A 27,291-nucleotide genomic window follows, 5' to 3' on the forward strand; every position below is an offset into this window, starting at 1 on the left:
CTGATGATGTTACTAACCAATGACAACTTGTCATTTCTTTTTCTTTTAAATATTTTTTAGTTGTTGATAGACCTTTATTTATTTATATGCAGTGCCTCACACAAGCCAGGCGAGTGCGCTACCACTGAGCCACAGCCCCCACCCATTTCTGTCATTTCTGAATTCAGAAAGCTATTTATTTTTTAACTTTAATCTCAATATTTATCAGACAGCATTTCAGCTACTTTTTTTTTTTTTTTGTACCAGGGATTGAACCAGGGGCTCTTACCCAATAAATCACATCCCCAGTCCTTTTTATTTTGAGCCTTCCTACATTGCTGAGATTGGCTTTGAACTTGAAATCCTCCCTCAACCTCTGGAGCTGCTGGGATTACAGGCATGCACCATCGTGTCTGGCTCTACCTGCTAATTATTCAACTCTTTTGTTGCCTGTGTGGAGAACGCCTAGACCCATTCTCTACACAATTTACATTATATAATTTCTTTTTTTTTTTAGTACTGAGGATTAAACCCAGGGGCACTTAACCACTGAGCCATATCCCTAACCCCTTTTCTTTTTTATTTTGAGACAGGCTCTTACTAAGTTGCTTAGGGCCTCACTAAATTGCTGAAGCTGGCTTTGAACTTGCAATTCTCCTACCTCAGCCTCCCAAAGTGCTGGGATTACAGCTGTGTGCCACGATGCCCAGCTTTTATGTTTAATTTTTAAAGAAACAGCCAAACTATTTTTCTGAAGTACTTCTACTACTTTACATTCCTACAACTAGTAGGTAAGAATTCAGTTGCTCCTTATTCTCCGTAATTCTTGGTATTGCCAGTCTTTTATTAAATTGTTTAATTTTAGCTATCCTAGTGGATTTGTAGTGGTATCTCATTTTTTGTTTTTTAATTTAAATTGTTATTTTACAGTAGTATTCTCTTATCCATGCTTTTGCTTTTCAGGGATTCAGTTACCCAAGGTCAACCATGGTCCAAAAATAAACAAACATAGTTATATTTAGAAATAAACAATAAGTTTTAAATTGCATGCACTTTTAAAATCTTGAACTGTCCCACTCTCTCCCACCTGGAACATGAATCATGCTCTTTGTCGTGGGTATTATTCATCCATTAGTCACTTCTTAGCCATCTGGGTTATGAGACTGACTGTCATGGTATCATGGTGCTTGTGTTAAATGAAGTAACCTTTTTTTACTTAAAAATAGTTATAAATATAAGAGAAGTGATGCTGGTAAGAGTGTTTGATATGTGATCCAACCCCTTAACAGAGTGGTTGCTGGTTATTTCGGGGATTAAACCCCAGAAGTGCTCTAACACTGAGCTACATCCCCAGCCCTTTTTAATTTTTTTTTCTATTTTGAGAGGTGATCTCACTAAGTTGCTCACACTGGCCTGTCTCCAGAGTCAATGGGATTATAAGGATGTATTACCATCCCCATGGGGCCTCCTAAGAGACTTAAAATTATAAACACAATGTTGTTCAGTAGTTCTTTAGAGACTATTCATCATCCATAAATAAAACTTTATATTGACTAGTGACCAGCTATTTTATACACTTCCACTGAGCACCTGGCAACACTATTCTGCTCTCTGCTTCTATGACCGTTTTATTTTTTCTTCTATGAAAATTTTAAATTCCGCAAAAAAGTAGGGTCATAGAGCATTTCTCCTTCTGTGACTGTTTTTTTTTTTTTTTTGTCTTGCAGTGCTGGGCCTGATTCATGCTAGGCAAACCCTCTACACTGAGCCATACTTCTAACCCTATGATTGGCTTATTTTGCTGAGCATAATGTTCTCAGGGTTTATACATGTATATCCAATGTTGTTTTCTTTCTAAGGCTGAAGAATGTTCCACTGTGTACACTATATTTTCTTACTCCATTCTCCCCCATCAGTGAACATTTAAGTTTTCTCCATATTTCAGCTATTAAGAATACTGCTACCAACAAACAAACAAATAAATAAATAAATATACTGCCACAATGAACATGGATTGCAACGCTGATTTCTCTCCAAGATCATGATTCTAATTTTTTCAAATAAATACCCAGAAGATGGACTGCTGGATAATATGGAAGTTCAATTTTTAACCTTTTTTTTTTGGGGGGGGGTTGCTGGGGACTGATTCCAGGGCCTTGCATAAACTAGGCTATTTTTAATTTTTTGAGGAATCTCCATACTGTTTTCCACATGGGATGCATGAATTTGCATTCCGATCAACAGTTTATAAAGGTTCTAATTTCTCCATATCCTTGCCAACACTCGTCTTTTGTTTCTTAGAGAATAGCCAGCCTAACAGGTGAGAGGTGATATCTCTTGTGGTTTTGATTTGCAACTCTGATGATTAGTGATGTTGAACATTTTTTCATATACGTGTTTGCCATTTGTATGTCTTATTCAGATTATGTGGTTTTAACTTGCATTTCCTTAATGAGTAATAATGTTGAGCCTCTTTTCATATGCTTATTTGCCTTCTATATATCTTCTTTGGTGATGTGTCTGTTAAAATCTTATGCCATTTTTTTTTCCAGTGTTGGGGACTGAACCCAGGACTTCAGGCATGCTGACCTGGTCCTTTTTTATTGTCTTCTTATTCAGTTTTGAAAATCTTCATATAAGAGACATTCATAAAATACATGATATGAAAAATCCTTTCCTGAACTCAGGGCATTTAACCACTGAGCCACATCTCCATCCCTATTTTGCATTTTATGTAGAGACAGGGTCTCACTGAGTTGCTTAGCACCTCACTTTTGCTGAGGCTGGCTTTAAATCTGCAATTCTCCCGCATTGCTATGATTTCAAGTATGTGCTATCACACCAAGCTTCTCTGAGTTTTTTTGTTTGTTTGTACCAGGGACATTTAACCACTGAGTCACACCCCCAGCCCTATTTTGTATTTTATTAAGAGACAGGGTCTCGGGGCTGGGGATGTGGCTCAAGTGGTAGTGCGCTCGTCTGGCATGCATGCGACCCGGATTCGATCCTCAGAACCACATACAAACAAAGATGTTGTGTCCGCCGAAAACTAAAAAATAAACATTAAAATTTTTTCTCTCTCTTTCTTTAAAAAAAAAAAAAAGAGGAAAAAAAAAAGAGAGAGAGACAGGGTCTCAATGAGTTGCTTAGCATCTTGTTTTTCTTGAGGCTGGCTTTGAACTTGATCCTCCTGCCTCATTCTGCTGGGATTATAGGCATACTCCACCACACCTGGCTTTTTAAAAATATTTTTCATTGTAAATAGACACAATACTTTTATTTTTATATGGTGCTGAGGACTGAACCCAGTGCCTCACACATGCTAGACAAGTGCTCTCCCACTAAGAAACAACCCCAGTTCTATTTCTATGAACTTCTGATTAGTTATTAGTAAAAATCAAGGGATGAACTAATAAGAAATTAGTTATTTGTCACTCCTACAAAAGTTGAAGGGACATGGTATCTGGCAGAGGCCAGAGCAGTTACCTCTTTCCTGTGGCTAATTAGGTTAACAAGGTCCTACTGTTTAACTTATGCTATTTCAAGTGAAACAGCTTTTCATGAAAGCAGGCCCAGTCTAAAACTGGATAACAATAACAATGCCATCCTTTATATGGACAGATGAAGGCATACTAGAGATGACTTTACCAGGACTTTGACAGATGACTTTACTATTTAGAAGGAATTAGTGACTGTGTATATTGACTAATTTAAATTTTCTGACAAAAACTGAGGAGAAGCACCGGGCATGGTGGCGTACACCTGTAATCCCAGCAGCTCAGGAGGCTGAGGCAGGAGAACTGCAAGTTCAAAGGCAGCCTCAGCAACCACGAGGCACTAAGCAAACTCAGTGAAACCCCAAATTCAATCCCTGGTATCCCCCTTCCCCCCAAAAATTGGAATAAAGATGCCAGCACTATAATCCAAATGATTAGTACTAGGTAGAGTAGTTCTTAAAGTGATCCCACAACCAGCTGGATGACTAGACCCCATCACAAAGCAAACACCTCCAGACATTGAGCTCAAAAACTTGTTTTTTAATTTCAAGCCTACAGGTGATTCAAACCTAAAAGATGAATGCTAAGGTAGAAAACAACTGATTTAGAGTTAATCAGAGTCACACACACACACACACACAAAAAAAAAATCAGAGATAAAAATCAATGTCTAATAATAGGGTTATGGTTCAATTAATTATACTATATTGATTCAATGGACTCATATATGGTGACTATTAGTAATAATTACAAAGACTATATGGAAATAGGGAAAATCTTTATAATAAAAAAGTAATAGATGTGCCATGTAAAATATGCACACAAAAACACTAGCAAAGAGAAAGGAATGTAACTCAGTTGCAAAATGCTTGCCCAACGTGTGTGAGACCCTGGTTCAATCCCTAGCACCACAAAACAAACAAAAATCACTGGGAAAGAATACAAAATATTGTATTCTAAATCCAACCTGAGATCTGCTTGTTTAGAGCCTGAACTTAAACAAACCACCACCACCATCATCATCATATCACCATCATTATCATTACTGATGCTGGGAGAGAACTCAGGGCCTTATGCATGCTTAAGTAAGTGCTCTGCCACTGAGCTATTATCTGCCCCCCAGCCCCATTCTATTTATTTGTTTATTTTTTGGTACTAGGATTGAACCTGGGGCTATTTTACCACTGAGCTATAGCCCCAATGTTTTATTTTGAGACTGGGTCTCACTAAGCTGTTGAGGATCTCACTAAGTAGTTGAGGCTGACATTGAATTTGTGATACTCTGGCCTCAGCATCCCGAATTGCTGAAATTATAGGAATGATAGAAGGAAGACAACAATAAATAAATTAGAATAGCAGAAAATGAATAACCAGAATCTCATTATAAGGAAAAAATAAGACAAATTCAAATTTAGGGCACTCTAAAATACACAAATGAAATGGCTTAGGAATTGTTTCAGATTAAAGGACACCAAAAAGAAATGACACCTAAATATAACACAATATGGTAGATTAGATAAATGCTATTAAAATGCTATTAAAGCTATTAGTAGCCATGCGTGGTTGCACATACCTATAATCCCAGTGGCTTCAGAGGCTGAGGCAAGAGTATTGCAAGTTCAAAGCCAGCTTCAGCAAAAGTGAGGGGCTAAGCAACTCAGTGAAACCCTGACTCTACATAAAATACAAAATAGGGCTGGGGATGTGGCTCAGTGGTGGAGTGCCCCTGAGTTCAATCCCTGGTACTGCCCCCCACCCCCCAAAAAAGGTATTATTAGGATGATTAATGATGTACTATGAATGTATTGGTATTAAATTTTTTGAATTTGATAAGTATTCTGTGGATATATAAGACAATGTCCTTCTTCATAGGAAATAACATGCCAAAGTAAAGCATTCTATTGTCTGCAATTTATTCGCAAATGGCTCAGGGGAAAAAAAGAATGTTATGTGTATAAAGCAAGAGTGAGCACAATAATCAATAAGGCAAATATGGAAATGTTAACACTTCTAGGTGAAGGGCATACAACAACATTTTTGTAATCTGAATTTCTTTTTTCTTCAAAATAAAATGAATGAATAAGTACAGATATTAAATTGCTGTACCTTAAATGTAAAGGGCCAAGTCTACCATCCTTTCCCTATGAAGAATTTCTGGTACCACACCCAGAAGCCCATCTATCCAAATCACTTTCAGATTGGTGATTTGTGAGTTATGGACACTGTCAGAGAAAGAAAAGCCTTCTATTTCCCTTCTCTCTATCACCCTTAATTTCTTTTGCTTAGGGCCTTATTTAGTTCCTGAGGCTGGTCTCAAACTTGCAATCCTCCTGCCTTAGCCTCCCAAGTCACTAGGATTACAGGTGTGTGCCACCACACCCAGCCTAATCACCCTTAATTTCAACAGTAGTCAGACTGGCCATTATGCTTAAAAAAATACATCTCAGAGAATGATTTCAGGATCCAAAAAATGTCTACTGGAAGACCAAGGGCCAAACTTGTCTCTAGATGAGGCACATACAGTATAATCAAGATGTTTAAGGTAGAAGAGAATACAATTTTATTAATGGATATCCTTAGCTAATTATTTTATGGAGAGAGTCCACCTTCTTATCCTCTCTCTACAGGGAGAAACATCTGTGCCAGGAAAACATCCATCTATTTGTCTGAACTTTTAGAGTTTTGCATATGCAGGAAGCAGGTCTGCATTTTGTTTTTGGTTCTAGTTGACTTTAAAAACACACTAACATTTGGAACATGTGAAATAGAAATGATGAAAAATGTGCGTGTGATTAATTAGGTTTGCATTTCATGGTTCAGCAGCTAAATAAAAAATGAAAAAAGAGGTGCTATTCTGGGAACCACCCAGACTTCTCTTAACAACTTTGGCAAAACCATATATGTTATCTCATAGTTAGTGCTATCTGGTTCCTTAAAATTTCCAAATTCTTAGAGGCTATCCAACTGTGTCTAATATGTAGATTTTGTCTTTTCCTTTTTTGTTAATATTTTAGTTATAGTTGGATACAATACCTTTATTTTATTTATTTATGTTTTTGTGGTGTACATGCTAGGCAAGCACTCTACCACTGAGCCATAACCCCAGCCCTCTTTTTTATTTTTATAATTTTTTTTTTTTTTAGAGCTGGGGTTGTGGCTCAGTGGTAAAGCCCTTGCCTCCTAGCACTGCATAAAAATAAACAAAAAAAATAAAGATATTATGTCCATGTACAACTAAAAAAAATTTTTTTTTGAAAGGAGGCAGTTACTTGGAACATGTGAAATAGAAATTATGTAACTCCCATTTAATAATATGTATTTTTAAAATTTATACTAAAGGGGCTGGGGTTGTAGCTCAGCGGTGGAGTGCTTGCTTCACATGCATGAGCCCCTAGTTCTATCCTCAGCACCACTTAAAAATAAATAAATAAAAATAAAGATATTGTATCCATCTACAACTAAAAAAAAATTTTAAAAAATTATATCGAAGGCTGGGTGTGGTGGCGCACATCTGTAATCCCAGTGGCTCAGGAGGCTAAGGCAGGAAGATTATAAATTCAAACCTAGCCTCAGCAACTCAGCGAGGCCCTAAGCAAATCAGTGAGACCCTGTCTTTAGATAAAATATAAAAATGGCTGGGGATGTGGGTCAGTGGTTAAGAGCCCTTTGTTTCAATCCTCAATACAAAAAACAAAAATCCAACTAGTTTAGGCAAAGGCCTACCGGATCAGTGTGTTCCCAATCTGGTGCCGTATTTCATTCCATTCTTCCTTGCTTTTACGAGGCCAAGAATTCAAGTTCAACTCTGGTTCACTGGATCTATGGTTCAACTTCATTGCCAGTGTGTCTTTCCTCTTCACTTTGTTGGCCAGAGCACCTATAAATGAGGAGATAAAAAAAAAGTGTAGAAGCTTGAAACAAAGGTTCAATGTGGGGCTGTGGCTATGGCAGACCACTTGCCTAGTATGTGAGAGGCACTGGATTCAATCCTCAGCACCACATAAAAATAAATCAAATGCTGTTGATCTTCAACTACCAAAAAAAAAAAAAAAAAAAAAAAGAGGCTCAACATCATGGGGATCTGGGGAGGAGTCTGAATCAATGTAACTCCCAACTTCTTACTTGGCCTCAAATGATTCAGGGAAAACACAGAGGAGAGGAAAAGTGAAGACATGCAAAAATCTTTTCAGCTAGATGGATCTAGATGGCAAAAGATACCTTGTCTCTTTTATTAGCACTATTTTTCTCCTTAATAAAAACTGCTAGAGGGGCTGGGGTTGTGGCTGTGGCTCAGGTAGAGCGCTTGCCTAGCATGTATGAGGCCCTGGATTCGATCCTCAGCACCACATAAAAATAAATAAAATATTGTGTCCAACTACAACTAAAAATGAATAAACAAACAAATAAATAAATAAAAACTGCTAGAGGAGAGGGAATCTAAGCATGGGACAGTCATTTCAATTAAAATCTCAGTGTCTTTCACACTAACACCATCCTACAATTTTTTCCCCCCAGTCCTGAAGACTGAACCTAGGACCTTGTGCATGCTAGCCAAATACTCCACCACTGAGCCATATCCCCAACCCTTTTCATTTCAAGACAGGATTTCACTAGGTTGCCCCAGCTGGCCTCAAATTTGGGATCCTTCTGCTTCAGTCTCCCACATAGCTGGAATTATAAGCATGCATCACCACGTTCAATTTTTCTTTTTTTAAAAATGTGGCTTTGCTAAATTGCTCAGGCTGATCTCAAAATCTTGGGCTCAAGCAGTCTTCCCACCTCAACTTCCCAGGTAGAGGAAAACAGGTATATGCCGATGTGTCTAGCTAATTCATTTATTTATACGCTGTGCTGAGAATTGAACCCAGTGTCTCACACATGTTAGGCAAGTGTTCTACCACTGAGCCTAACTACAGCCACCTAGTCTGTTTTTAAAGCTGCTTTGCTAATTTTAGAAATCAGGATTCCATATTTCACAATGATTTATAGGCATGAACACATTTTAAAATTTTTCTTTGCCCAATGACAATAAGTTCAGTTTACTGAAGAAAACTATCTCTTCAACTGAACCCCAGGTGCCAGTTTTTCTCTATTTGGTATTTTTTATTAGTATTATCAAGTTAAATAGACTTCTTATTGATTGATTGATTGGTGCTGAGAACTGAACCCAGGGCCTGGAGCACGCTTGCTTGTTCCCTATCACCATTCCCTAGCTCCTCCCTGGATGAATAGTTATGGTTTTAAAATAAAAAATAAAATCAAACTAAAGCTCAAATGGCTCAATCTACTTGGCTCCCTCTCAGGCACTCTTTTTTTTTAATATTTATTTTTTAGTTCTAGGTGGACACTATATATATATATATATATATATATATATATATATATATATTTTATGTGGTGCTGAGAATCGAACCCAGTGCCTCACGCATGCTAGGCAAGTTTGCTACCACTTAAGCCACATCCCCAGCCCACTCTTTTTTGTTTTTTAGTGCTGAGGGCTTAACCCAGGAGTGCTTCACCACTGAGCTTCATCCCCAGTTTGTTTGTTTGTTTTGCTGAGGCTCAATCCTCCTGTCTTATAGGTATGTGTTACTATGCCTGGCTGCTAGGGCTTTTTTTTTTTTTGGTGATTGAATCCCGTGTCTTACACATGATAGGCCAGTGCTCTAATTTATCAGGGGTTGAAACCAGGGGTGCTTAACCACCGAGTAACATCCCCAACCCTTTATATTTTTTATTTTGCAACAGGGTCTCCCCAAGTTGCTGAGGCTGGTTTTGAACATGCGATTCCTCTGAGCTGCTGGGATTATAGGTGTATGCTACTGCATCCAGCCCCAGACCTTTTTTTGTTTGGTACTGCGGATTAAACCCAGGGGTGCTCACCCACTGAGCCACATTCCCAGTCCTTCTTTAGAGACACAGTCTCACTAAGTTGCTCAGGACCTTGCTAAGTTGCTGGCTTTGAACTCAATGGTCCTCCTGCCTCAGCGTCCCTAGATGCTGAGATTATAGGCGTGCACCACTGCGCCCAGTAGCCCTAGACCCTTTAAAAAATTTTTTTTTGAGACAGGCTTTCACTAAATTTCTGAGTCTGATCTTGAACTTGTGATCCTCCAGCTTCATTCTACTAAGTAGGTGGGTTATAGGTGTGCGCCCAGTTCATGGTTAATTTTAACCGAGGAATGATAGCAAGGATGAGTCCTTTACAGTGGCTTCCAATAATAGCTAATCAGATTATTTGACAGAAAAGATACTTGTTTCCATTCATCTTATTTGCAAATAGCTTTATCTATAAAATAATTTTCTTGGGCTGGGGTTGTGGCTCCGTGGTAGAGTTGTGGTTGTGGCTTACCTAGCATGTGTGAGGCATTGGGTTTGATTCTCGGCACTACATATAAATAAATAAAATAAAATTCTACTGACAACTAAAAAAAAATTAAAAAAAAAAAAAGAGAATTTCTCTTTTGCTATTCCTTCCTTCCTTACTCTGATGGCTTTCATCTTCATCCTCTTCATCTCGATATTGAACAGGACCCTCTGAATCTGAGTCACTCTCCTTTTCTTCTTCCTCCTGCAGACACTGTGGTAATTTAGGAATGACTGAGGTAGATGCCACATCTTCAACAAATTCCAAAAGACAGGTTTGCTCCTCCTCTTCTTCATCGTCTGGACTAACAAATTCACATAATTATATTTTCAGAAACAAAGATGATACTGGTTTGCAAGATAAAGAACTGAAATATCAATGGGAAAATCCATTAATGAAATAACGTATAAATCCCTCCTTTAACAATCCATCATTTAACAATGATGCTAAGAAACTTTTAAATACCTATAATCTAAAGGACTCTGGGTTCAAATCCCAGCTCTACCACTTATTAGATATTGGTGCTTTCTAGAATTTGTTTAAATTTATTCTCACAGGCCTACAGAGAAGATATCATTCCCACTTATAGATAACTAAGAAACAGAAAGATCGAGTAACTTACACTTCAACACACTAGGAGTGTTAGAGCTGGGATTTGAATCCAGGGTTATCTCATTATATAAGGCAAGGCTCTTAAGTACCATGTAATATACTTCACCTTTGTATCTCATAAAAGTAGTGATTTTAATTTTCCTATATATAAACATGTAATTTTTATGTCATCATGGAAATCTCTATGAAAAAAAAAAGTTACAGAAATCACAGAGTAAAAAAAAAGACCTTTTGGCAGAATACTCTTTGTACCTTAAATTTATTCAAATTTTCTTTTATAAGTAATTTTGTATGTTTTTTTTTTTTTTTTTTTTTTTTTTTTTTTGTGGTGCTAAGGATTGCACCCAGGGCCTTGCACGTGCGAGGCAAGCACTCTACCAACCGAGCTATATCTCCTCTTTTTAAAGTAATTTTTTCCAAGCAGGGCTAAGAGTAAAGAAGGAAAAACAAGAAGAAAGCTTTAAAGGCACTCACACTTTCAGCATTTCAATAGTGATGGGAAGTGATCTGGTCCGACCCAAGGTACTGCTGTCCTCAGAAAAGTTGTCACTGTTCTCAAAGAGCAATGAATGAGCTCTGTGAGAACCCTCTAAAGGAGTCATGGGAAGGGGACTGGTCAGGGCCTGTTGAATTCGAATATGTAGGGGGAGTGGGGGCAGCCTACAGGGTACATGGGGCTCCCCAAAGCTTTGGTCCAATATCCTCTTTGGGACTTCCTTTTTCTGATCTTCCTGCTGGGGATCCTCCTGGGCAAGATCTAAGGAAGGTGGAATCTCAACTTCTGGAACAAGTTGAAAAGTCTTAGGAGGGAATGGTGGAGACCGTGGGGGCTCTGGAGGTGTATGAGTAGGCAGCGGGGGAGATGGAGAAGGAGGTGGGATCATCAGCATTGGTTCAGAGCCCACAGAGCATGTATTCGTCTCTTTTTGATCGCTTGGTGTTTTTGTGTTGATGCCAGCAGCCAACTCCGAGGTGGATACCAAGGTTGACAGAATGCCTCTCTTAGGTGGTAAGGGTGGGGATGGTTTTGATAATAATGTACCACTGTTTATTGCTTGGGACAGTTCAGCTGGAAAAGAGAAAGCAACACTTCAATTTAACATCGCTTTACAAAGCTTTGAGGGGCCAGCCCAGGTCTAAAATTAGAGCTGAGCTCAGTCTTAAATCTTTCAAGCAAATTATATAATTTGATGGCTTTGTCATTCCCTATATATCTTATTCTGAAACAAAATCTGTGTTTATTTAGGTAGAGGGCCTAATGAATATAGTAAAACTCTGCTAAGTATCTCATTTTGTTGCCATGATATGACAACTTTATAACTTGATGTTGGTATACAGTTAATATGAATAGAAATAAAAAAAGCCAATCAAAAGCTCTTTAGTACAAGAGTACTTAATTAAGAAATTTCAATATTCAATATTAATATTAATATTTGTCTAAAAAACACAATAATGATTCTTCAACTCTGTATTATGAAATTATCAATAAAGACATCTTGAATTTTTTTTTTTTTTTTTTGAGACAGGGTTTGGTTTCATTAAGTTGCTGAGGGCACTGATAACTTGCTGAGGCATGCCTCAAACTTGTGATTCTACTGTGTGGGCCTTTGGAGTCACTGGAATTATAGGTATGCGACACATGCTCAGATGACATCTTGAATTTTTATAGCAAATGCAAAGCTCTTTAAAGAAATGTAAGTGCTTTTCTATCTTTAATGTCATATTCTCCTTGTATCACTTGAGATGATACCTGAGGTCACAGATGTTGGGTAACTACAAGCTGGCATGGACTTAGCTAGTATCCTTTGTGGTTACTAGACTCCTATTGTCTCTGATCTTTATTTGTGTTAGCACTTCTTGTCCCTTGTCTCCCATGTTCACTCCCCCTTACACAGTAGAATCCTTGATGGGAGGGGAACACTTATATCCACCAGCATATCCACAGGGCTGTCCACAGGGCTGTGCACAGAGTTTGGTTCAAGTGGGTCTTCAGTATGTTTATTACATGAGATGCCCTTAATCCGTATCATAATATATATCCCTATGTATCCTCTCAAAGCCCACAATGACTCAGGCACTGATCCAGCCCACTCACTCCCTTGGGAGGCTCCATGTAACAAGTGGATCATCACATAAAAAAGAAATTAACCTTGCAAAATAATTAAAGAATAGCTCTCTTTTATCATCAATCTCTAATCATATCTATTGTTTCTCAAATGGTTTCATAAGTTTTCCTGAAATAAAATTTTACTGTCCTAAATCTCATTCCATTGGGGACATTCAAAGTAAAAAGCTAGTTAAAATTCTATATATATTTTTTGGTTGTTCTTTATTTGATGCTACTGTGAACTGGACCCAGGGGTGCTCTACAACTGAGCTACATCCCTAGGCCTTTTTTATTTTTTATTTTGAGGTAGGGTCTCATTAATTAGGCTAGCCTCAAACTTGTAAAACTCCAGCCTAGTCTATTGAGTAGCTGGGATTATATAGCTGGGATTATAGGTTTGTGCCACCATGTCCAGCTAGCAATCTGTATTAATAAGACTTGTAGGTGATCCTGTTGAGAGCATAAATCTAGACAATGGTTTGAGAACACCAATGTAGAGAAGAGGTCTGGATCTGAGAGTTGAGTTTTTGTGTCTCACTAACTACAACCGTGGTGAGTTACAAAGTCTTCCTGTTCTAATTGCCCTATCTCTAGAACAGATAAAATCAGTTTACTATGGTACAAAGTGGTTTTGAAAATAGTATGAGAAAGCTCTTCAAGTTCCTCAAAGATAAGTCAATGTGGCATTACCCATCTGAGTAATGATACAATAACAATCTTCATCCTGTTTTTATCTGGCCACTCCAACCTGTCATACTCATAATATATCCAAACCTGCTTTTCAGGATTACAGTCACTCCACCCAACTTGGTAATATTAGATAGTCAATGAGCATACTTTTTATTCATCAATTCACTCAGTAACTTTAAGCAGAAATAAGCCTATTATCATTTTTCCTGAAAAACTGTATTTGCATTAGGTCTGAAGCACTTAAGTTACTCCTTCCTTTCTTGAAAGTTCACTAAAGATATACATTTATGTAAAGAAAACAGACCTAAATAATACTGTAGATAAATGCAAAAATGTAGTAACCCCATAAAAATTTACTGATTACCTTCCCTGCTTACTTGACTTATTTTAACTTAAGAGTAGCATTTTTTATTTTGGTACTGGGGATTAAACTCAGGGGCATTTGACCACTGAACCACATCCCCAGTCCTTTTTTTGTATTTCATTTAGACTTAGGTTCTCATTGAGTTGCTTAGCACTTTGCTTTTGCTGAGGCGGGGTTTGAACTTGTGATCCTCCTGCCTCAGCCTCCTGGGCCGCTGGGATTATAGGTTTGCGCCACCACACCCAGCAAGAGTGGCATTCTTAACTTTCCCAAGATAAAACATGATTTTATCACAACAATTTAAATAATACCTTTTGCAGTTCCCATGAAGATACTCTGCCAGGCGCTGAATCACAAGTTACATAGGCATCTACAAAATCATTGTTTTTATCTCCTGGACTTGCTCTTCCACTGAGTAAGCTACATCCCCAGCCCTTTTTAATTTTATTTTGAGCCAGGGTTTTGCTAAGTTGCCAAGGATGGTCTCAAACATGCAATTCCTGGTCACGTTTTTTTTTTGTGTGTGTGTGTGTATGTGTGTGTGTGCGCGCGCGCGCGCGCAGTGGTGGTAATGGGGATTGAACCCAGGGACAATCTACCACTGAGCTACATCCCTAACCCTTTTTCTTTTGGAGACAGGCTGTCACTAAGTTGCCCGGGCTGGCCTCAAACTTGCAATCCCTCCTGCCTCAGTCCCCAAGTTGCTTACAGGTATGCCACCATGCCTATCAGATCCCAAGTTTTTAACTGACAAGTATGCCTTGCTTCTTGTAAGCTGTGGAATTATCCTAACTTTTTTCACTAAGTGCTACAGATAATTTAATGCAGGTTAAACCTGTTATGATCTTCACATATATGGTCCTTCAACTACATATATTGCTTTAAAATACTATTATAGGAAATAGATATTAGTCTTTCCATATATGAACTTAATTTTTTTTTTTAAGGGCTGAAGATGGAACCCAGTGCCTCACATGTACAGGCAAGTACAACACCACTGAGCCATAAACCCAGCCCTGAACTCAGTTTTAGTGATATTTTCATCTGCCTCATTTTAAGAACTTTTCCCTATGCTGAAGACATTCAGATAATATACAAGGTAATAAACACTTTTAGTATGGATCAATATTATACCAACTATCCAATAAAATAACCATCAAAAACCAAACCAAAAATATGAAAGGCCTGAAGACTTACTTACCAATAACAGGGTTGCTATTTCTGTGAGCTGGTTTAGGGGGAGGGATAGGGGGCTGCTTGGCAGGGACCATATGAGAAAGGCTTGGGGTAGCAGTAGTGTTAGTGCTGGTAGGAGCAGCAGGCAGAGTCCTGGGTGCTGGGGAAAGGGTGACAAAGGAATTAACAGTCTTTGCTAGGTTTGTGGCAGCAGTGGTGGCAGCAGTTGCTATGTTGGTAGAAGAGGCGGAGGAGATGGACCTTGCCATGCTGCCAGAAGAAGTGACATCCTTTGCTGACCCTTCACTTGCTTCATGAGATGAGGACAATGGCCTTTTAGGGGGAAGTAAAGGCTGTTTTGGTACATTCTCAGATACAGACTCTGCTTCAGAATTAGACTGGCTTCCAATTGAGCCTGTATAATAAAAGATGTGATTACAGGGAGAAAATAATGAGGCAAATATATCTATGAATTTACAGTCAGCTTCATTAATTCTTCCATTTATAGATCTGTTTACAGACTATAGTTCTCTGTTTTCTACAACACTTCCCCTCCCCCATACTGAAAATTGAAGCCAGGGGCGCTCTAGCATTGAGTTACATATCCAGCTCTTTTTGAAATTTTTTTTACTTTGGACAGGGGCTGGGTAAGTTGCCCTGGCTGGTCTTGAATTCACAACATTCCAGCATAAGCCTCCCAAGTAGCTGGGATTATAGGTATGTGCCACCGTGCCCAGTAACCCTCAACACTAAGTTAGTCTCAGTAAGAGGCTCATTATGGTAGGGACTCTTTACACAAAGGACCAGACTACGAGAGGAGGCACAAAAAAATTCCTTCAGTAGAAGAAGAGAAGCATGTAGCTTAAAAAAAGTCCCATTGAAATCTAATATTTAAAATCTTTTCTCTCCTTAAGAATCACACATTTGGGGCTGGGGTTGTAGCTCAGTGGCGGAGTGCTTGCCTAGTACATGTGAGGCACTAGGTTCGATCCTCAGCACCACATAAAAACAAACAGGGTTGGGGCTGGAGAATTGCAACTTAGAGGCCAGCCCCTGCAACTAGTGAGACTCTTATCTCAAAATTTATAAAAGGGCTGGGGATGTAGCTCAGTGATATAGTGCCCCTTGGTTCAAACCCCAGTATCATAAAAAAGAGAGAGAGAGAAAAAAAAAAGAGAGTTACAAATTTAGGAATTTTGTGAAGAATTGTGGGTAGAGGGTTCCAATAAATGTTGTAAGTAGTTAATAAATTCATAAAGAAGAACATAATTCTCTCTGAATTTTAGTTCTTTTTTTTTTTTTTTTTGTACTGGGAATTGAACTCAGGGCCACTTGACCACTGAGCCACATCTCCAGCCCTTTTTTGTATTTCATTTAGAGACAGGGTCACACTGAGTTGGGTCACAGTGAGTCGTGTCACACTGAGTTGAGTGTCACACTGAGTTGAGGTCACACCTCACACGATCCTCCTAACTCAGCCTACTAAGCTACTGGAATTACAGGCATGCGCTACCACACCCAGCTTCATTCTTCTTATTTTCTCACAAATTTGTGTTAAAAGAGAATGATCCATGGCTCGTAAATGAAAAATCCAGTATCTTACCCAGTCGTTTCTTTGGGTCCTCTTCTGGAAAAAGACTGTTAACATTTGCTGTTTTTATTGGTTCTTCCTCTACTAGGACTGGACTAGATGATCTGGCACTCCCTATGGGGGTGGTGTGGCCATTCTTTAATACAGCATGACTTAACTTTCTTGGATCCTCACCACCTGCAAGGAGAAAAGAGGAAAGGGCCAAGTGGCAAAAGTGGCATGGTCAGACTGTGAGAAGAGCTGGTGGTTTCTACCTTCTCTTATCCTCTTGTGTCCCTCTTCCTGTTTTAGCATATTATGTAGACCTAGGTTACCTGTATCCTTCTAGTAATAGTGGAAGTAATTCCTTTATAATAAATATCTTTTTGCCTTTTATATGTGAAGTACCTTTCTATATGAATAAATGTAAGTGATTACAGTGCTGTCAAGAGCTATATTATGTGAAGGGCTATTGGGGTGGGAATGGGTTTGGGAAAGCTTGACAGAAAACAGTGTCTAAATCGAGACTCAGAAAGAGGAGAAGTCTACCACACTGATGAAAGACAGTCTATCTAGGAGGAAGGAAATGTATAAAGGTTAGAAATTACTGGACATATTTGAAGGACTGGCAAGTGATTTGGTTTGGCAGAATATTTTTGTATATAAGAAATGGTTATGGGTAGGACTGGATGGCCAACAAAAGCAGGGCTACGAAGGATAACAAACTAATAGTAGGAGATTAAACTGTCATTTTCAGGCAGGCCCTATAAGAGGTGAGGGTTTAGAATGAACGTGGAAGAGTCTGAAGCAAATAAGTAATAAGCGAAAATGTGCTTCTAAAGATAAAGGTAGCTGGACACAGTGACCCATGCCTGTAGTCCTTGGAACTTGGGGGTGCTGAAGCAGGAGGATCACAAATTTGAGGCTAGATTGAGCAACTTAGTAAGACCCTGTCTCAAAATAAAAAATAAAAAGGACTGGGGTTGTAGCTAAATGGCAGAGTGAGCTGAGTTCTATCTCCAGTACTACAAAATAAAAAAGGGAGAGAGCAAAATAACTACTATAGTAAGTTATTGCATATGTAAAAAGAAGAGAAATAAAATGCTACCAATATATGATACTATAGTTTTACATTTATAATAAACTGCTTCATAAGAAAGCTCTGACATTATTAAACTAGCAATGAGTGTTGAAATATGACAGAAAATTAGGGCAGAAACATGGGCATGGAGACAAGCTTGATCAAGAAAAGGAAGTAACAACTACTGTGGTAGTTGGCAAAAACTTGAAGTATACAGAGACAAGGAATGCTTGCCCAAGGATCCTTCGCCAACCACTCAAGAGTTAAAAGACACTTAAAAGGAAGAGTGAATTTGTTTAAAAACTCCCACTCCACCACAAATACAGCAATCACAAAATGAAGAAAGAAAATTCAAATACCTAGTTAGACCCAATCAAAGATCAAGTGCAGAGACAGGCATACGCTATTAATTTGAAACTCACCCTGCTCAGGGTCTTCCAACAGTACCCCTCTTTTAACCAGCTCTTCTCTTGGTTTTCGCATAGATATTTTTCGCTCTAAAACTAACATTGAATTGGAAAACGGCACTCAGAAATGTGGCAGTTGGAAAGTCAACATTACTCTTATTCTTAATCTACAGGTAAAAGAATAAAGTGATTCAAATTTCTACTTTTTAAAAATTATTATTTCTGGATGTGAGGGCGATCTGGCTGCGACATCTGTCACCCCATTGATCGCCAGGGTTGATTCGGCTGATCTGGCTGGCTAGGTGGGTGTCCCCTTCCTCCCTCACCGCTCCATGTGCGTCCCTCCCGAAGCTGCGCGCTCGGTCGAAGAGGACGACCTTCCCCGATAGAAGAGGACTGGTCTTCGGTCAAGGGTATACGAGTAGCTGCGCTCCCCTGCTAGAACCTCCAAACAAGCTCTCAAGGTCCATTTAAAAATTATTATTTTTATGTTTTTGTGGTACTTGGAATTTAATTGAGGTGTACTCTAACACTGAGCTATAGCCCCAGGCTTTTTAATTTTTTTTTTTTAAAGAGAGAGAGAGAGAGAATTTTTTAATATTTATTTTTTAGTTATCGGCGGACACAACATCTTTGTTTGTATGTGGTGCTGAGGATCGAACCCGGGCCGCACGCATGCCAGGCGAGCGCGCTACCGCTTGAGCCACATCCCCAGCCCCTTTTTAATTTTTATACTCAGGATCTTGCTAAGTTGCTGAGGCTGGTCTTGAATTTATAAACCCTTTGCCTCAGCTTTCTGAGTAGCTTGGATTATAGGTATATGCTACTGATAATGCACCTGGCTAAATTTCTTCTATTTTTAAGAAAGAAAAGCACAGGGAAACTAACTTCAGTTTTTAAAACTTATTTCTGGGGCTGGGGGTGTGTAACTCAGTGGTAGAGCACTTGCCTAGCACGTGCCAGGCCCAGGGTTCAATCCCTAGCACTGCCAAAAACCAAACCAAACCAAATCCAACAATGAAACCACATTAATTTCTTTCACATCCTGTCCTACTGGGAAAGTATCATTTCCAAAAGGAAGTAGTCTTACATAGTTGTAGCTTAAATGAATTATAATAGTAAGGCATTTATGGATGCACTCTATGTTGAAGGGAAGTAGGCAAAGTAAAAAAGCAGTAGCACCTTAGATCTGCTACAGTGCAGGAACTCTATTACCACTCAATAGATTCTAATTCCGTCAAAATATAAACCTAGAAATAAAGCTACAGAATATAAGGCTTAGTGAGTGGCCATGAGCTGTTTAAATTCTAAAAGATTTAACTCTTGCTTTCATTTAGGGCACTACAGGACCTTGGGAAGAGAGAAAAAAGTTGGGTACTTGTAAAATAGAGAACTCTTTAACTCAGAACATAAATCTTAATATCTCACCTTCTGATGTCTCTTTAAATTTATCACTACTTTTTTTTTTCCTCCATTTCCAGGGCTTGAAGATTTTGCCGAAGCCAGAGAACTTGCTTTTTCTTTTGGTGGGAGGTGTTGTGTCTCCAGCTTCCACACTGTCCATGACCATGCCTGGGTCTGCAGTGGGCTGGCCTGCTTCTTCTGTTACATGAAGAAGAGAGAGAGAAGGAAGAAAATAGCCAATTGATTATTTCAGCATCTCTCTAAAATGTTCCTTCCCTCTCTTCCTGTGGTAACTGGAAAGGATTGGAGCAAAAATAAACAATCATGCAGTCAGACTCCTGACGTCACATGGACACCAAACATCAAAATACATATAAGATAAATTACTAAAGGAATCAAACCAAGCTAACATCATTTTAGGGTAAAAATTCAGCAAAATAATCAGAACCAGGTCAAAATCTTTCAAAGGCACACACACACAAAATGTGGATGTCTTCCCAGTATGTATGACACATTGTGTCACCGAGCCGGAAACTCCTTGGTTAGTGAGTAATTATTTTGTTAAACACTGTCCTCTCTATGCCCTTTTTAGTGTATAAGGTAACCCATCAAGTGTTAACACCTTACTTGTGTATGTTTAGCAGGCTTTTTTCCTTTACAAAAGACTCAAGGTAGTTTTGGAGAATTGGAAGGTGCTTGGGATGAGAGAAGGGTATACTAGAAAGGGTGTTTTAAAATGGAAGGAAATTTTTCAACGAGTAGAGTGAGATTCCAGTCTGCCTATCAAGGTATCACTTTAGGGACTGTCCTGTTGTTAAGGAGCTAACATGAAACGTTTTATGAAGATATATGTGCAGGATCAAGATGAAAGGCCGTGAGTCCCTCTTAAAATAAAGCATGCAGGATTTAGAAATAGTAAGCTTTATGGTAGAAAAAGAAGCAGCCAAGGCAGGGCCAAGAACTTTTTTTTTTTTTTTTTTTTAAAGCAGGAAGGCAACAAAAAAAGCAGGAAGGCAACACAATACAACTTTGTACTCCACCTACTGTCCCAAGTTTCTCTGGAGAATTCTTGAGGGGGAAAAAAATCATGTGGAATAAGGGTCCTGGAATCAAAGTGGAACTATTTTATAAAAATGCATCAAGAAACACATGATGTATTTCCTATATAGTGAAGGGAAATAACACCTTTTAGGGAAGGTGGAGTGTAACACATATACTATAAAAATTATCTTCTTTTAACAATGAAGATTTTTTTTTCGTAAGAGGAAATATACAACAGATAACTATTAATGCTTTTTTAGAAATAGTTAACAAATTTGATCCTTTTTCAGTTGATAAAAGAAGTCTAGGGAAAATGATAAAGGTCAGATTTACACAATTATAATTATCGGTAACTGCAGTGATGACTGCTCATGCATTAGTGTGCTGTCAGAAGACTTCCAGATTCTGATTACTAAAGTGAAACAGAAGGACATGACACAGGACAGTAACTCTTTTCTTCCTAGATGCATGATTTATTCAAGGGCAACACAGGTCTTAATTGCATTAATTTTTTACACAAAATGTACTAGAATCTGATGGTAACACTGGACCATATTTTAAAAAGGTAGAGTGAGCTGAGTTCCATCCCCAGAGATATTAGGAGAATTTCTGATATTTCCCCTTAGTGGTACCTTGGAACAGACCCCAAGAGTGGAAGTAGGGTGAATATTTGGTATTGCTTTTGAGAGTTGGTATTTTAGTCAGATATGATGGCCCATGCCTGTAATCCCAGTGGCTCGGGAGGCTGAGACAGGAGGATCACGAGTTCAAAGCTAGCCTCAGCAAAAGTAAGGTACTAAGCAATTCAGTGAGACCCTGTCTCTAAATAAAATACAAAATAGAGCTGGGGATGTGGCTCAGTGACCAAATGCCCCTGAGTTCAATCCCCAGTAACCCTCCGCCAAAAAAAAGTTGGTATTTTAATTAAAACAGTATTTTGTCAAATATGAAATGTCAATGAGAACTGAAGACATTTCAAGGCATTCATAATTTTTTTTTAAGTACTGGGATTGAATCAAAGAGTGCTTTACTACTACATTCCTCTCCCTTTTTATTTTTAATTTTGATGAAGTTTCACCAAGTAGCTAAGGATGGCTTTGATCCTCTGGCCTCAGTCACCCAAGTTGCTACGATTACAGGTGTGCACTACTATGCCCAGAGAACAATATATTTTTGTGTCATATTTTTCTCATATATTTAAAATGAGAAAAAGGGCTGGGAATGTGGCTCAGTGGAAGAGTGTCAGCCTAGCAAGCATAACTCTTGGCTTGATCCCCAGTGCCATAAACAAAAATGCAGAATGAAATCATGAAATCCTTTTAAATCTATTTATGTCTTTCAGCATGTGAACTGGAAACAAATTTAGTTTGCATTAAAAAGTCCATTGTAGAGTCAGTCAGGCACAGTGGCACATTGCCAGTAATTCCGGTGATTTGGGAGGTTAAGGTACAGGAATTTCAAGTTTGAGCCAGCCTTGACAATTTAGCTAGATCCCATTTTAGTAAACAAAAATTAGCCAGGCATGGTGGCACATGCCTATAATCCCAGCAGCTAGGGAGGCTGAGGCAGGAGGATCATGAGTTCAAATCCAGCCTCAGCAAAAGCTAGGCACTGAGCAACTCAGCGAGACCCTGTCTCTTAAGTAAAATATAAAAGTACAAAATAGGGCTAGGTATGTGGCTTAGTGGTTAAGCACCTCTGAGCTAAAAAATCCCTGGTACCAAAAAAAAAAAAAAAAAAAAAAAAAAGAGCTGGGAGATATTGCTAAGTAGTAGAGCACCTGTGTTTCTTTTCTTTCTTTTTTTTGGTGGTACTGGGGGTTGAACCCAGGGCCTTGTACATGCAAGGCAAGCACTCTACCAACTAAGCTGTATCTCCAGCCCTGTGTTCAATTCTTAGTACCACAATAAATAAACAAAAGAAAAAGCAAATGTCCAATGTATCCGTGGACGAGTTTAGTCACATCTATCATTAAGAATAGCTCTCCTTTTTTTTCCCCTCCTGGTTACTAAACTCAGGGGTACTCAACCACTGAGCCACATCCCCACCTCTATTTTGTATTTTATTTAGAGACAGGGTCTCACTGAGTTGCTTAGAGCCTCGCTTTTGCTGAGGCTGGCTCTGAACTTGAGATCCTCCTGTCTCAGCCTCCCGAGCTACTGGGATTATTATAGGCCTGTACCATGTCGCCAGGCAACAATAGCTCACCTCTTTATGTAAAAAGGAAGTCACTGAACACATTGCTGAATACAAACAAACAAACAAAAAAAACCCAGAACGGTTTTTTCTTTGTTTTTGTACACAAATGTGCTTAATTTTCATGTTTTTAAAACGCTTGTCTCATACAGTGGGGTTCAGTCACACCTAGTCTTTCCAGTTATTATCCCCAACTCATTCTATTCATATTTTTATATTCTTCCTCCCTCCGTACTCTCTCCACAACAAACAGAAAATTGTTTCAGTGACTCCCAAATCTATCCAAATATTTGGAATCAGCCCCACTACCTTGTCAACACAGAGAATCTCCAGGAGTTAGGACCTAGGAATCTGTTTTTAAAAATCTCACCAGGGGCTAGGGACATAGTTTAATGGTAGAGCACTTGCCTAGTATACACGAGGTTGTGGGTCTCATCTCCAATATAAGCAGGTGGGGGAATCTTACAGGTGATTTTTTTTTTAATATTTATTTTTTAGTTCTCGGCGGACACAACATCTTTGTTGGTATGTGGTGCTGAGGATCAAACCCGGGCCGCACGCATGCCAGGCGAGCGCGCTACCGCTTGAGCCACATCCCCAGCCCCCTTACAGGTGATTTAAAAAAAATTTTTTTTAGGTATTGGGGATTGAACCTAGGGGTATTCTACCACTGAGCTCCATCCCCAGCCCTTTTATTTTTTTTATTCTGAAACAGGGTCTTGATAAATTGCTTAAGGCCTTGCTAAATTACTGAACTTGTGATACTCCTGCCTCAACCTCCCAAGTTACTGGGATTATAGACAGGCATGTGCCACTGCAACTAGCTCCTGCAGGCTCTCGCATCCCCCGCCCCCCTACATATATATTTTGGAGACAGGTTCAAAAATTGTTAAAGGCTTTGCTAAGTTGCAGGGGTGGCCTTGAACTTGTGATTCCCTTGCTTCCTGAATCACTGGGATTATAGGAGTGTACCACTGAACCTGGTATCTCCAAGTGATTCTTATGGTAAACCAGATTTGTTAATCTAATCCTAGATTATTATTAGGAAATCTCATACATGTTAAAAGATACAAAAGGAGACATCATGCTTCTTTGTTGAAGAAAAACAAATGGGAAAATTATGACATACTATAGTGTTTCCTACTCAGCAAAGTATTCCTACAGAGGAATTTGTGAGGTCTTTCTGGTGTTTCTAGTCTCAAGACAGTTCAAATGAAAAAAAAATTATTTTTTCAGATTTATATTATGTTCCATGTGTACTTATAAAGAAGTGTATTGTGCAGTTGTTGGGTGTAGTGTTCTAAATATACCAATTAGTTCAAGTGAGTTAATTGTATTAGACAAATCATTACTATTCTTTCTGATTTGCTGTCTTCTTGGTTCTATCAGTTACTGGGATATGAAATTGTTTCTTTTGTGGGGAGCGTATTGAACCTGGGGGCCCTTAACCCTAAGCCACATCCTCAGCCCTTGTTATTTTCTTTCTTACTATGCTAACATTTCTTACTATGAAAGTAGATTTCCCTCCCTCCCTCCCTCCCTCCCGTGTGTGTGTGTGTGTGTGTGTGTGTGTGTGTGTGAGAGAGAGAGAGAGAGAGAGAGTGTGTGTGTGTGTGTGTGAGACTGGGAATTGATCCCAGAGCCTCACACATTCTAGGTAAGTGCTCTCTACCTCTGAGCTATACTCCCAACCTTTTTAAAATTTTTTAAAAATAATTTTATTGTTATTGTTTCATCTTTTCTTTTTTAATGTGGTGATGGGAACTGAACCCACGGCCTCATGCATGCTAGGCAGGTGTTTTACCACTGAGCTATGTCCCCAAGCCCCAGTTTAATTTTTTTTTTTTTTTTTTTTGTATTGAGGACTTAATCTCGGGGCACTTGACCATTGAGCCATATCCCAGCCCTATTTTGTATTTTATTTAGAGTCTTACTGAGTTGCTTAGTGCCTCACTAAATTGATTAGGCTGGCTTTGAACTCCAGATCCTCCTGTCTCAGCCTCCAGAGTCGCTGGGATTATAGGCATGTGCCACTATGCCCACCTCCTCTTTTTAATGTTTTATGAGACAGGGTCTCATTAAATTGCCAAGACTGACCTTGAATTTGTGATCCTCCTGTTTCAGCTTCCTGAGTCGCTGGGATTATAGGCATGTGCCCCTGTGCCCAGCTCCTCTGTTTAATGTTTTATGAGACAGGGTCTCATTAAATTGCCAAGATTGACCTTGAATTTGTGATCCTCCTGTCTCAGCCTCTTAAGTGGCTGGGATTACAGACATATGCCACCAGGCCTAGTACTTTCTATACTTTAAAGCTGATATTAGGTGTATACAAATTAAGATTTACTATGTTTTCCTGCTGAACAGGGCCTTTTTTATCAATACAAAATCCGTTCTATTGTTCTAGAAACATTTTGCCTTTCGTTTTTTTGTCTACTTTGATAACAGAAGTGTTGAGTCCATTATATGGTCATGCAGTCAGTGGTACAAAGCTTCCCAAACATGTAAATGGTCCTGGATTTGATCCTCAGCACCACAATAAGTAGATAGATAGCTGGTAGTGTGGTACCACCTCTAATACCAGTGACTCAGAAGGCTGGGGTAGGAGGTTAAGTTAGTGGCCAGTATCAGCAATTTGGCAAGGTTCTACTTAAAAATACAAAATAAAAAGAGTTGGGGATGTTACTCACCCCTAGGTTCAATCCCCAGTACCAAAATAAATAAATAAAATAAAAATCACAGAATTAGAATTTGGCTTGGCCAGGTGTGGTGGTGCATACCTGTAATCCCAGCAATTTGGGAGTCAAAGGCAGGAGGACTTCGAGTTCGAAATCAGTTTCAGCAATTTGTTTCAGCAATTTAGCCCTAAGCAACTTAGTGAGTTCTTATCTCAAAATAGAAAATTAAGGGGCTGGGGTCTTAGCTCAGTGGTAGAGTGCTTGCCTACCACATGCAAGGCACTGGGTTCATTCTCAGCACCACATATAAATAAAAGAAAATAAAGGTCCACTGACAACTAAAAAAAAGAAAGAAAATAAAAAGGGCTGAGGATGTGGCTTAGGGTTAAGGGCCCCTAGGTTCAATACACCACCCACAAAAGAAACAATTTCATATTCCAGTGTTTTCTTACTACTAGTCCTTTTTAAAACTAATTTGTCATCCAGTTATAACTACTTCAAATTTCATAAGGTATTTTATAAATTCTGAGTTCACTTCCTTTGGGAGGAATTAAATTTGGACTTAAATTATATGTAGCAATGATTTAGATTGTTGTTGTATATTACTTTTACATCAGATAACTGATTCTTTTTGTTATTTATAAATCATATTCTGTATTTAGAATCTTTCTTCACTAATTGCTATGCACAATATTTCTTCAGATCTTGCTTCAAGTTGAGACAGATTCTTCATGCTACTGATAAGGCAGGTGGGAGAGAGATAGTACTCCAAAGTCAAACTAGTAAACATTTCTTGTGGACTCTACTTTAGGAGTGGCTCTGGAAACACAACTTTTAGCTTTTCTAGATCAATACTTACAACTGTTTAAAATAAAATGTCACCCACTCTTTGCTTAGATATTTGCTGAAATAAATAAATCTTAATTCGTAAAGGATGAAAGATATAAGAGAAGCTTATAAAAGAAGATGTTGATTATAATTATTCCTAGTGAAAAGGGTAAATTATCTGCTTATCCTTTCCCAAATCCATTATGATAACACCAGAGGGGAATCACAAGAACTTGATTTCACCAAATGTCTTATATATGAAGGGTGGGATCTTCAAGAATTAAATGATAATGTGGAAATATACTCAGGTTGGGAGGCTAAGGCAAGAGGATCTTGAATTCAAAGCCAGCTTCAGCAACTTAGTTAGGCCCTAATCAACTAAGCAAGATCCTGTCTCAAAATAAAATATAAAAAGGGCTAGGGATGTGGCTTAGTTGTTAAGTACTCCTGGGTTCAACTCTGGTATCAAAAAAAAAAAAAAAAAAGTTGGGGAGGCAGGGAGCTAAAACCAAAAACTATGTTTCTGCAGTATTTAATAATCCTAGGGTAAAAATGAAGTAAATATAAATTTATATTTTATCATAGTTTAGATAAAATATGCTAAAAAGAAAACCAGGAGAAACTAAAATCAAAACATTAACAGAAACAACTGGGTACAGTGGCACATGCCTGTGATACTAGCTACGCAGGAGGCTGAGGCAGGAGGATCCCAAATTCAAAGTAGATTGGGCAATTGAGCAAAACTCTATCTCAAAATAACATAATAAAAAAAATTATTTCCCACACAAAATTCTAAAAGTCTGAACTATTAAGGGAGTTAAATCAGCCAAGGGTATCAGATTACTTTGGTGTTTGGAATACTGACATATATAAAAGACAGTAGATTGATAGTCTATAATCCAAACAATCAATGGCTGATTAGATCTAATTAAGATGTTAATCTCTGTAGCATTGTTAGATATATTAAAACTGCTATATTGGCTTAACCTTCTTACTATGAATTTTTGTTTGACAGGAAGAGAATTCAATTGCATCACTTAGAAAATTAAAGAGAGCGGCTGGGATTGTCGTTCATTGGTGAAGCGCTTGCCTAGCATATTGAAGCATTGGGTTAAATTCTCAGCACCAAAATATAACAAATAAAATAAAGGTCCATGGACAACTAAACAAAATGTTAAAAAAAAGAAAACTAAAGAAAGAAACTTATAGATGAACACATTACACAACAAAAGTCTACTCGGGTACCGTAAAATTACCACTGTATTTTTGCAATGATAAAATTTGTTCTATTTATGTA

At 38.5% G+C, this 27,291-nt stretch overlaps 1 protein-coding gene and 1 long non-coding RNA gene across 8 annotated transcripts in view; one reads left to right on the forward strand and one right to left on the reverse strand.

Annotated features, from left to right (window-relative positions):
* The window catches only part of LOC308657003, a 195,316-nt gene that overhangs the window by 70,366 nt on the left and 97,659 nt on the right, over window positions 1-27,291 (forward strand). The window lies entirely within an intron of this gene.
* Window positions 1-27,291, reverse strand: part of PHACTR4 (phosphatase and actin regulator 4) — a 104,045-nt gene that overhangs the window by 9,536 nt on the left and 67,218 nt on the right. For 2 of the 7 annotated variants that reach the window (XM_081308403.1, XM_081308402.1), the window contains exons 3-10: window positions 20,295-20,357; window positions 19,279-19,452; window positions 17,866-17,946; window positions 16,396-16,560; window positions 14,818-15,207; window positions 10,930-11,524; window positions 9,963-10,147; window positions 7,200-7,353 (exon numbers count right to left, since the gene is read on the reverse strand). In XM_081308403.1, the coding sequence (XP_081164529.1) occupies window positions 7,200-7,353; window positions 9,963-10,147; window positions 10,930-11,524; window positions 14,818-15,207; window positions 16,396-16,560; window positions 17,866-17,946; window positions 19,279-19,452; window positions 20,295-20,357 (1,807 nt within the window). The remainder of the gene's footprint in view (window positions 1-7,199; window positions 7,354-9,962; window positions 10,148-10,929; window positions 11,525-14,817; window positions 15,208-16,395; window positions 16,561-17,865; window positions 17,947-19,278; window positions 19,453-20,294; window positions 20,358-27,291) is intronic. The other 5 variants (XM_081308406.1, XM_081308404.1, XM_081308407.1 and 2 more) reach the window with 4 other exon arrangements.

Source organism: Spermophilus citellus, assembly GCF_964194105.1.
Source record: "Spermophilus citellus genome assembly, chromosome: 9".
NCBI classification, from domain to species: domain Eukaryota; kingdom Metazoa; phylum Chordata; class Mammalia; order Rodentia; family Sciuridae; genus Spermophilus; species Spermophilus citellus.